The sequence below is a fragment of the Tauraco erythrolophus genome, assembly GCF_009769465.1.
Source record: "Tauraco erythrolophus isolate bTauEry1 chromosome 30 unlocalized genomic scaffold, bTauEry1.pri scaffold_44_arrow_ctg1, whole genome shotgun sequence".
In the NCBI taxonomy this organism is placed as follows: Eukaryota; Metazoa; Chordata; class Aves; order Musophagiformes; family Musophagidae; genus Tauraco; species Tauraco erythrolophus.
In genome coordinates, this window is record NW_028238561.1 from 296989 (window position 1) to 308858 (window position 11870).

Sequence of the window (11870 nt, forward strand, 5' to 3'; positions counted from 1 at the left end):
CCAGCATCCCTCCCTGGTGTAGGTGCTCACCATGGGTGCCCAGTGTCTCTTCTTGGTGTGGGTGCTCGCTGTGGGCACCCAGCATCCCTGCTGGTGTGGGTGATCACCATGGGCATCCAGTATCCCTCCCCAGTGTGGGTACCCACCATTCCTGTCTGGTGTGGGTGCTTGCTCTGAGCACCCAGCATCCTTCTCCGGTGTGGGTGCTCCCCATGGGTGCCCAGCATCCCTTCCCGGTGTGGGTACCCACCATCCCCACCCATCGTGGGTGCTCACCATGGGCACCCACCATCCCCGCCCCGTGTGGGTGCCGGCGGTGGGTGCCGGACCTTCCCGCAGCAGCCACTGGAGGTCGGTGTTCACCACGAAGTCCCAGCCTGGGCTCCTGCCTGGCACTGGCCAGTTGGAACTGGGCGAATCCCCTCCGTGGGCACAACCCCTCTGCAGGGACCCAGCTCCAACCACGGCGCTGGGGTGCCCCAGGCACCCCACCATGCCCAAGCACCCCGAGAACTCGCCTCCTGCTCCCTGCCCCGGTGCCACCGCCACACCGGGATTGTCCCCTCCGCCCTCGGCACTGACTCACGGTGAACGTTGAGCTTGACGAAGGTCTCCTTGCCCGCCGGGATGGCATCGTTGGTGCTGCGGCAGGAGAACACCCGCCCGATGTCCAGGTCGGTTGGGTTGATGGCCAGTTGGCTGGTGGTCGTCTCCCTCTTGCCGTCGGCCAACACCTCCTGTCGGGAAGATGGGACGGTCCCCGTTGGCTCCCAGCACCGCGCTGGGCACTGGCCGCGGGGTCCCAGCACATCCCCGTACCGTGCTGGTGATGGCTCCATCCTGCTGGAGCCCATCCCGGTACCAGACGATGGTGGCCGCTGGCTTGGCGCTGCGTGCCCGGCACGTCAGGTTGTACGGCGTCCCCGCACGCAGCAGGATCTCGGGGGCTCCGTCGATGGTGGGGTCCTCGGGGGGGACTGCAGAGGGGAGAGGGGACATCTGGGCACCATCTGGGCATTAATCCCCTGTTTCATCAGGATCTAAAGCCCCGCTACTCATTTATTTGGCCCTCGGGGAGAGGTAAAGATGCCGTTTGGCATCGGGAAGGAAACCCTGTGCCAGCAGAAGCCGGGGCAGGAGGCACGAGCCGGGCACGGTGGCCTGGCCTGGGGTGTCTCGACATAGGGGGCTTGGAGAAGGGGGCTCGGGGTGGGGGGTGCTTGCGGAGGTGGGTGCGCTGGAACGGCCCCAGCTGTTTGGGAGCCGCCCCGGGTGCCACCGGTAGCGCTGGCAATGGGGACGGGGTGGCTGGCGGAGGGGTGCGGTAGCGGGACGGGCAGAGGCGGTTGTAGGATGAGCAGAGGGGGGGTCCCCCCTGTCTGGGGAACCCCATACCCACAGGAGCCTCCTTTGCCCAGGGACCCCCATGCTCAGGGACCGCTCTGCCTGGGGACCCCCATGCCCGGGGACCCCCATGCCCGGGGACCTCTCTATCAGGGGACCCCTCTGCCTGCAGAACCCCTTGCCCAGGGACCCTCCTGCCTGGGGACCCTCTGCCCAGGGACCCCCCTGCCTGGACAACCCCCTGCCTGGAGACTCCTGTGCCCAAGGAACCCCCTGCCCAGGGACCCCCCTGTCTGCAGAACCCTTTGCCCAGAGACCCCCCCTGCCTGGGGACCCTCTGCCCAGGGACCCCCCTGCCTAGAGAACCCCCTGCTTAGGGACTCCTGTGCCCAAGGAACCCCCTGCCCAGGTGTCCCCCCTGCCTGGGAACCCCTGTGCCCAGAGACCCCCTGCCTGGGACCCCCCCTGCTTGCAGAACCCCCTGCCCAGGGACCCCCCAGCCCTGCCCCAGCTGAGCCCCACGCTGGGCAGGGGTTGCAGGGGGACCCCGCTGAGCTTGGCAGGGCACGGAGGAGACCCCGGGTACCCCCAGCCTTGGCACTGCCACCCCAAAGACCCTGGGGTACGGCTGTTCCCACAGACTCACAGCCCCCCCCCCGGCCAAGTGCGGCCCCTTCGGGCTGGGGGTGCCCGGGGACCGTCGCTGCCCGGGGGCGCGGGCAGAGGCGCGCTGCCCGCTACCCCCGCATCCCCCGCTCCTTTCATCTCCCGGCTTCCTAACGGGAATTTCAATGCCAAGAGAAGGAGGAGAAAGAGGAAGGGGAGGGAAAAAAAAAAAGAAAAAAATGAAGAAAAGCAAGAAATCTGCCCCAAAACCCCATTCATGCAACATTTCCGCTGCGGCTCCGGGATTTTCTTTGATTTTTTTTTTTCTTTACCACGACACAAAGTCGGGAAATCAAAGTTTGGGCGCTCGCCGGGCCGTGGGCACAGCTGAAGGTGTGAAGGAAACCGGCGCGTCCCGGCTGCCGGCGGGACGGAGGGTGGCAGCGTGGGCAGTGCCAGCCCTTCCCGCCGCCTGCCGCGGCTCGGGGGATGCGGTGGGGGATGTGGGGTATGATACAGGGGGGGATGTGGGGTGCGGTGGGGGATGTGGGATACAGGGGGGGGACGTGGGGTGTGGTGGGAGATGTGGGGTACGGTAGGGGACATGGGATATGGTGGGGGACGTGGGATATGGGGGGGATGTGGGATACAGGGGGGGATGTGGGATACAGTGAGGGATGTGGGATACGGTGAGGGATGTGGGATACAGGGGGGATGTGGGATACAGGGGGGATGTGGGGTACAGGGGGGATGTGGGATACGGTGAGGGATGTGGGATACGGTGAGGGATGTGGGATACAGGGGGGATGTGGGGTATGGGGGGGATGTGGGATATGGGGGGGATGTGGGATACGGGGGGGGGATGTGGGGTACGGGGGGATGTGGGATACAGTGAGGGATGTGGGATACGGTGAGGGATGTGGGATACGGGGGGATGTGGGATACAGGGGGGATGTGGGGTACAGGGGGGATGTGGGATACGGTGAGGGATGTGGGATACGGGGGGGATGTGGGGTATGGGGGGGATGTGGGATATGGGGGGGACGTGGGATACGGTGGGGGATGTGGGATACGGGGGGGGCATGGGGTGCGGTGAGGGATGTGGGATACGGGGGGGACGTGGGGTATGGTGGGAGATGTGGGGTACAGTAGGGGACATGGGATATGGGGGCGATGTGGGATGCAGGGGGGGATGTGGGATACAGTGAGGGATGTGGGATATGGTGAGGGACGTGGGGTACAGGGGGGGACATGGGGTGCAGTGGGGGCCATGGGGCACGGCGCGGGGCTGGCTCCTTACTGAGCACGGTGAGCTTGGCTCGGCGCGACCGGAGCGCGGCCTCGGTGGCCTGGCACTCGTAGACGGCGTCATCGGAGAGCTCGGCGTCGCTGATCTCCAGGTTGTACTGGCCCGAGTCGGCCGTGCCCACGATGCGGTAGCGCGGCCAGGCTGCGGGACGGCGCAGCGGGGGGTCAGCACCGAGGGGATGGGGTTCACCCCAATCCCCCAGGGCTGGGGGGTGCTCCAGGGCCCCTTTTCCAGGGAGGAGGGGCGATGCGGAAGAGAACCCCCTGGTACAGCCCGGGCAGAGGTGGGGGCTGCCCGCCTGCAGGCAGCTCTCTGCCTGCGCCCGGTGCCAGCCCGGCGGGGACGTGGGCAGCCAGCAGGGAGCTGGCACGTGGGGGATCGGTGGCACACGCGGGATCCCTGGTGCACATGGGATCCCTGGGGCGTGTGGGGTGCTCAGTGCGTGCAGGGACCCTAGTGCATGCAGGGACCCCAGTGTGTGCAGGGACCCCCTTACGTGCAGGGACCCCAGTGCATGCAGGGACCCCAGTGCGTGCAGGGACCCCAGTGTGTGCAGGGACCCCATTACGTGCAGGGACCCCAGTGCATGCAGGGACCCCAGTGCGTGCAGGGACCCCAGTGTGTGCAGGGACCCCAGTGCGTGCAGGGACCCCAGTGCGTGCAGGGACCCCGCCACGTGCAGGGATCCCAGTGCATGCAGGGACCCCGCCACACGCAGCGACTCCAGCGCGTGCAGGAAGGAGCAGAGCGCGGGCACCCAGTGCCAGCCGGCGCTCCGCTGCTGGGGCACGTGGCACCCGCCCCGCAGCACCCGGGGACGCCGCGCAAGGCGGGGGGAAGCGACGCCGCAGAAGGCGGCACGCCGCAGAGCCTCCGGCGCGGGCACCCCGCACGGTGACGTGCCCAGAGCCACCCGCAGCCCCGCGGGTACCTTTGAGCCCCTGCCCCATGCCCAGGGCGAGGCCGTCTTTGGTCCATTGCACGATGCCAGAGTAGTTGAGCACCACGCAGGAGAGGACGATCCTCTGCCCGGCCACCACCGTCTGATCCTCCGGCTCCTCCACGAACCGCGTCTGTGCCACTGCGGACACAGGCAGGGCATCGACCAGGGCCCGCGGTGCCCCGCACGCCGGCGGCCAGTGCCAGCAGCACCCGGTGCTCCGTCATGCCGCCAGCTCCTGACGGCCCCTCCTGGGCACCCCCAGAGCTGCCTGCAGATTTCGGAGGTGCCACCGGGGGTGTGGGACCCCCTAAGCCGGGCTCTGCCGCACCCCCGAGCGCCCACCCTGTGCAGCAGCCGGGATCGATCTTGGTGCCCTGGCATGACCCGTCACGCGGCCAGCGGGCATCGACCGGGACGCAGCGGAGGGGGAGGCGTGGGGTTTGCCAGCACACGGACACGCCTGGCACACGCGTGTGCTGCTGGCACCAGGGCAGGGGATGGGGACAAGGACCCCGAGGGGGCAGCGGGGAGAGGGGCATCGCGGCGGAGGAGCCGCCTCTCCCCACTTCAAAGCCTTTTTTCTAAAATATTCCACTGCTTTCTGGCGGGCACAGGGCTGGGGGAGGCAGAAATCCCTCCGGGCATGAGCGGGGCACGGATAACGCAGCCGCTAAGTCCCTGGCACAGCCTCCGCCTGCACGGCCCAACACGACATGGCACAACTTGTGCCGCTGCCGGGGTCCCCCAGGTCTTTGGCGCGGCCGCGGCGGGCACGGCCACAGCTCGAGCACCCCGACCCGCTCGGGTTTGTCCCCAGCTCGTGCCACGTGCCCGCAGAGCCGCGGGCTCCGGGTGCCCTCCTGCCTTTGATCCTGCAAACAAAGCCCCTGCCAGCTCCCGAAATCCCGGCGGTCCCTGGCTGCTGCCGCTCCTCCCGGCAGCCCCCGCTCTCATGCCAGCCCTGAGGATGTCGTGGTGCCAGGGGGCAGCCCGGCTGCCTGGCCCTGCCACAGGGGACGGGACGTGCTGGAGCTTGGCACCCTCCTCGCAGTGCCCGGGGGACAGAACCGCCACCATCACCCTGGTGCCTGCCTGTGGGTCCTGGCACGGGGTGGGCTGTGGTGATCCGCAAGGTCTTGAGCTGGAGAGACCCCACAACCCGCGGGCGGCATCTCCAGGTGCCAGGCTGTGCTGACGGGTACACTGGAGTGGTGAGCATCGGGCATCCCCAAAACCCCAGGATGGGGCACCCCAGGATGGAGTAGCCAGGGGTCCCTGGGATGAGGTACCCCCGGATCCCTGGGACCTGGTACCTCGGGATCGCTGGGACGTGACACCCGAGGACTGATGGGATAAGGTGCCCTGGGATCATCAGGACATGGCACCCAGGATCCCTGGGATGAGGTACCCAGGGATCCCCGAGACTTGGCATCCCAGGATCCCTCAGATGGGGCACCAGTGCTGACCTGGCACCGGCTGGCACGGGGATGGTGTGGCACCAGGATGGCATGGCATGGGGCTGCAATGGCACAGGGTTGGCATGGCATGGGGCTGGCACAGGGTTGGTGTGGCACAGGGCTGGTATGGCACGGGGCTGGCATGGCACGGGGCTGGCATGAGGCTGGCATGGCACGGGGCTGCTGTGGCACAGCATGGGTGATGTTTGTGGCAGATGAAGGTGACAAGGGCAGGCAGTGAGGAGCTGCCCGCTCTGGGTGCTCTGCCCTCCTCCAGCCGTGCCAGCATCCCTGCCACAGGGCACGCTGCCCCTGCCCAGCCCCAGCTCCAGTAAACTCCAGCTCAGCTGCTAATCCTGGCAGCGGATAATCGGTTCCACGGGTATTTGGGCTTCGAGCTCCCCGGGCAGCAGCTCCCTCTGCCCTGGCAGGACGAGGGCACCACTGCGGCGGGGCCACCCCATGGTGCCCACACACTGCGGAGGGGCCACAACCGCCACCGGCCCCCCGTGCCCATTGCCACACAGTCGTCCCCAAGCACCCGAACACCCATCGATGGGACCCTCCCGCACCCCAGTGCCCAGGCCAGGACCCAGCGGGTGCCAGTGCCGCCCCCCTGCCATGCCAGCCGAGGCGGCGGGTCACCAGAGCGAGCTTCCACCTCCTCCCCCTCCCCTTCCCTCCTCGAAGGGGCTTTGCCAGGTGCCCCAAGAGACCAGGGGGGCTTAAATGCCTCCCCCCCCCATCAAACAACCCGCCCTGTGCTGCCCGTCCCACCTGGCAAAGGGCTGTTTAGTCTGGAGGCTGGTGATATGGGGCCAGCGGGCACGGGGGAGGCCGAACGGTGAGCGATTGGCACGGCGCAGCGGGTGCTGGAAGTCTTGCTGTGTGTGTGTGGGGGGCTTGACACTGTGCCAAGGAGACGGGCGGCTTCCCAAAGGCTGGAGGCTTAAAAGGCCCCGCTTGCCACCGTGCCCACCTCGCTGCTGTGCCCCCCTTGCCACTGTGCCCACCTCACTGCTGTGCCCCCCTTGCCACTGTGCATGCCCCCCTTGCCACCGTGCCCCCCGTCACTGTGCCACCTCGCTGCCGTGCCCCCCTTGCCACCGTGTCCCCCCTTGTCACTGTGCCCCCCTCGCCGTTGTGCCCCCCTCATCTCGCCATGTTGTCCCCCCCATGAAGCATCGGCACCTTGGCACAGCCGATGCCACCCACTCCTCATCCTGCAGTGGGTACGGGGCAGATCGTGGCACGGCGGCCCTGGGCTCTGAGTGTGTGCGCACACGCGTGTGCACGGGTACCCATGCCAGTGTGCACGAGAACGTGCGTGTGTGCACGGGAACACGAGCACGTGTGCGTGGGAATGCATCCGTGTGCATGGGGATACACATGTGCGTGCAAGTACACGTATGTGCACGGGAACACACATGTGCATGCAAGTACATGTATGTGCACGGCAATACATGTGTGTGCACAGGAACACATGTGTGTGCACGGGAACACATGCCTGTGTGCGTAGGAATGTGCACGTGTGCATGGGAATGCATGGGAGCGTGTGCATGGGAATACGTACGTGTGCAAGGGAACATGCACACGTGTGTGGGAGGGCACGCCTGTGCACGTGTGCAGGGGAATGAATACACGTGTGCATGGGAACATGCCTGTGTGCGTGGGAATGCACGGGAGCATGTGCACATGTGCAAGACAATACACGTGTGTGCATGGGAATACATGTATGTGCATGGGAGCATGTGCACGGGAATACACGTGTGTGCATGGCAATACATGTGTGTGCATGGGAGCATGTGTGCACGGGAACACATGCCTGTGTGCATGGGAATGTGCACATGGGCATGGGAATGTGTGCATGGGAATACATGTATGTGCATGGCAATACATGCGTGTGCATGGGAGCACGTGTGCACGGGAGCACACGCACGTGTGCAAGGGCATGCATGGGAGCACGTGCCTGTGTGCGGCAATACACGCGTGTGCACGGGCCCACACGCGTGCGCGTCGCCAACATGGGCGCGTGTGCCCGGGAACACATCCGTGTGCCTGAGAACACGCATGTGTGCGCGGGCACCCTCCCTGCATGGCCGGGGGGGCCAGGAGGGGGCTGGGGGGGGCTGGGGGGAACTGGGGGGGCCCAGGGGGAGCTGAGGGTGGCTGGGGGGGGCTGGGGGGAGTCGGGGGGGCCAGGGGGGAGCTGGGGGGAGCTGGGGGGGATCCAGGGGGAGACTGGGGAGGGCCAAGGGGGGGCTGGGGGGACTGGGGGGGGCCGGAGGGAGCTGGGGGGACTGGGGAGGAGCCAAGGGGAGCTGGGGGGGGCCAGGGGGGAGCTGAGGGTGGCTGGGGGGAGCTGGGGGGCTGGGGAGAGTCTGGGGGGGGGTCAGGGATGCCAGGGGGAGCCAGGAGGAGCCGGGGGGATCCAGGGGGAGACTGAGGGGGGCTGGAGGGGGCCAGGGGGGCTGGGGGGGGGCCAGTGGGGGAGCTGAGGGTGGCTGGGGGGGGGCCGGCGGGAGTCAGGGGGGGCCAGGGGGGAGCTGGGAGGAGTCGGGGGGATCCAGGGGGAGGCTGGGGGGGGGGGGGGCGGGGGGAGCCGGAGGGGGCCGGGGGGGGGCCAGGGGGGAGCTGAGGGCGGCTGGGGGGGGACCGGGGGGAGCCAGGGGGAGACTGGGGGGGGCTGGGGGGGCTGGGGGGGGGGCCAGGGGGAGTCAGGGAGGGCCAGGGGGGAGCTGGGAGGAGCCAGGGGGATCCAGGGGGAGACCGGGGGGGGCCGAGGGGGAGCCGGGGGGGGCCGGGGAGCCCCCGCTCCCAGCCCTGTCTCCCTCCATCTCTGCGGCGCGGGGCTGATTAAGCCCCGGGGCTGCGGCTCGGGCTCCCTCTCTCTCCTCTCGCCATTAAACTCCGGGTTCAAAGCGAAGCTTTTTATTCGCGCTGACAGCTTTCAGATGGAGCTAAAGCTCCCCGCGCTCGGGGGGGGGGGGGGGGTATTTTTTATTTTTTTTTTTTAATATATATATATATAAAATTTTATCTCTCTCCCTCCTCCCCTTCCACTTCTCGCCGCTTTTTAAATTTAAGCCTTTCCCCTTTCCTCCTCCCAAGGCCGCTTCTATTTCTATGAAAAAAAAAAAATTAAAATTCTAGCCGAGGAGGGGGGGAAAAAAACCAACCAACCCCCCCCCCCCCCTCCCTCAGCCCTCCCCTGGTTTTATTCGGGAGAGAAAAGAGGATTTGGTTTCCCTGCGGCCCTGCCCGGCGGAGCGGAAAAGGGAGGGATGGGAGAGGAGAGCGGGATGTGATGGTGGTGGGGGCAGCGGTTCTGTCCCCGTTCCCAGTCCTGTCCCACCCCCCCCCCCCACCGCTGTCACAGCCCCCCAAGCCACTTGTCACCCGGCGCGAGGCAATGGTACGGAAAAAACGCGCCGGTGCTGCAGCCGCCTCCGAAATAACCCGATGGGAACCGGTGACGGAGGGAGGGGACCCCACAACCCCCTCACCTGCGACTGGCCGCGCGGGGAAACTGAGGCACGGAAGGGGGTTGAGCTCAGCCCCCTCCGGCAGCACCGTGGATGGATGCTGGATCCCACCGGGGCCGTGGCCCCCGCGGGGTCGCATCCTGCCGGGATGGCAGAGCGGTGCCGTGCTTCGCCGCGGGGATGTGCCGCCGCCGAGACGTGATGGGCCCTGGCACGGCCCCGCGCTCCCCCCGCTCCGCCCGGCGTCGGGGGCTATTTTAGGCTCCGGCAATTTGGATCTTTCAGCTAAACCCGGCCATGTCTCAGGGCAGGGACGTGGGTGGCCACGAGACCAGTGACCCCCCCACCCTACATGTCTTGAGGGGTCCCAGGGTGGCACCAGGGCCCCATCCCGACCCCAGGGATGGGCAGTGGGGCTGGGACGAGGCTCCGGCGAGGTTTCCCGGAGCGGGCGGTGGATGGAGGATCCTCCATCTCCATCCCCGGGCACGGCAACGCCGAGATCCCAACCGGCGGCCGCCCGCTCCGGCACCGCGAGCTCCCCACCGCTGACCCACTCTGTGCTGGAGAAGGTCCCCGCTGCCATCAACAACTCCTGACCCTCCATCGCGGCCATCACCCCGGCACGCCGGCGGCTGGCCGGGAACGGGCCGAGCCGCGCGCTCGGGAAGGGCTTTGGCAGGAGAAGCCGCTTCCGCTCCGTGCTGGGAGTCGCTCGACGCCTCCGACTATTTTCTTCTCTTCCCTCTTTGGCTTTTTTTAACGGGGCTGGACGGCGGGTGGCAAAACCGGAGCAGATCCGGTGGCTACCGGGGGATACCGGTATCCGGGGGATACCAGTATCCGGGGGATACCGCGGGATGGGGATGGATACTGGGAGCCGGGGACCCATCCCGGTGCTGGTCGCACCATTTGAGGGGTCAAAACTCGTGTTGCCCCCCCCTCTCCCCCCCTCCACCTCGTTATCCTCATCCAAACAGCATCGCTCCCGGTTGACCGAAATCCTTCTGCCGTAATCCCGCTCTGATTGACATTAATTGAATATTACCAGCCGGTAATTCCTCGGTAATTGAATCCCGCAGCCGCCACTCGCGGCGAGCTGGCGGCATCCCCGCCGGGCACCGTCCTGGCCGGTGGCCGGTTGGCCCCGTCCCCCTCCCGGACCCTTCCCCCCCCCCCAGCTCCGCTCCCGCCGCTGGCGGCTCCTTCCCATCCCGGCAGGAACGGAAAATATTTCACCACCATCATATGACGCCAGCGCATCGTTGGCGAGCGCCCAGCGCCCGGGCTCGGGAGGCACCGGGACGGGGCCGCAGCCAGCCCGGTCCCCACCTCCGCTGCCATCTCGGGACGGGGGGCACATCGCTTCGCCCAGCCGAGTCGCCCCGGTTCCTTCTCCGTGGGTGATGGTGGTGGCAGAACTGGGGTTGTTTTAACCCAAAACTCTCCTTGGAGGGGGGGAACCAGGCGTGGGGGGCACGGGAGCCCCCACAAACCGCCCACGGGCACCCCCATGGCTGCGCTGTGCCTCAGTTTCCCCCAGGGCTGCGTGTCTGGGGAGGGGACGCTCGGGTGTCCCTGGCAGGGTGCTGGCAGGGGCTGCTCCGTGCCATCCCCCCGCTCCCGAAGCCGGTGGTAGCGAAGCTCTCCGGGGAAAGGATGCTCCAGTTATTTTCATTTTTTAAAAGGCAAAATTAGAAAAACAAATGAGGAGGAGATTGGTTCCCCTCCCCCGGCCCTGCCGCTTCGCCCCCCCACCCGCTTTCGGCAGCGCCGGGTCCCCACCGCCTCCCTGTGCCCCAACCGGGGTCACCTTGGCTGTGCCACCCTGGCACAGCATCCCCGGGGGGGCACCAGGACGGGCACCCCCCCAGGCTCCCCATCTCCTCCGTGCCACCGAAGCGCCGGCGGTGACCGTGGCTTTGCCATCCCCCGCCGCCGCCGTGCCACCCGTTTTCCTCCCGTAACCACCCGGTTTCTCCTCTCCCGGCCCGGCCGCCATCTCCGCTGACACCAATCTCACAACAAATTTAGCAGCTCATTTCCCGACCCATCAAATATTCCACCTCGATTATTCCCAGGGCAGGGAGACGGGCGCTGCCGCGCCGCGCCGCCACCTCCGTGTCAGACCCCATCACGCTCAGCGCGGCGGGGGGCTGCCGGTGGCGGTGGTGCCAGCCCCTCCCTTCCCTGTGCCTCAGTTTCCCCGTGAGGATGGCCAGCATCTCCTGGCTACCCCGGGTACCGCTCCCGGGGCAGCATCCTCAGGTTGCCACGCTCCCGAGGAGATGCTGGCCGGCCTCGTGGGGAAACTGAGGCACGGGGAATGAGAGCAAAGGGAGATGGGGATCCATCGGCCTGAGGGTAACGCCGACCCCAGCATAACCCACCACTGCGACCGCGCGATTTTCCATTAAATTCTCATTGGGAAAAAGCATAAATATGGAGGGGGGGGGAGATGACAGGGGGGGAATTGGGTTCTGCTTTTCCTTCCTGAGGAGCTTTAAATATTCCCCACCTAATAATAGTGCTACGACTAATAATATAAAAAAAAAAACCACCCCTGAATCCCGACTTGCGGAATAACGTATAAATTCCGCCCGTAATTACGTGCCTTTCGGCGCTGCGGAGATGCCGATAAAATATAAACCGGCGCCGGGAGAGAACAGAGAGGAAAAGAAATGAGTCGTGGGGGCGGGGGGGGACACGGCGGGGTCCCCGTTACT

The 11870-nt window shown here is 66.8% G+C and overlaps 1 protein-coding gene across 1 annotated transcript in view; it reads right to left on the reverse strand.

Annotated features, from left to right (window-relative positions):
- The window catches only part of LOC147526117 (kin of IRRE-like protein 1), an 11191-nt gene extending 684 nt beyond the window's left edge, over window positions 1–10507 (reverse strand). The window contains exons 1-5 of the mRNA XM_086630336.1: window positions 10384–10507; window positions 4191–4340; window positions 3251–3400; window positions 820–977; window positions 583–737 (exon numbers count right to left, since the gene is read on the reverse strand). Coding sequence (XP_086486462.1) covers window positions 583–737; window positions 820–977; window positions 3251–3400; window positions 4191–4340; window positions 10384–10507 — 737 coding nt within the window. The remainder of the gene's footprint in view (window positions 1–582; window positions 738–819; window positions 978–3250; window positions 3401–4190; window positions 4341–10383) is intronic.
- Window positions 10508–11870: the final 1363 nt, after the last annotated feature.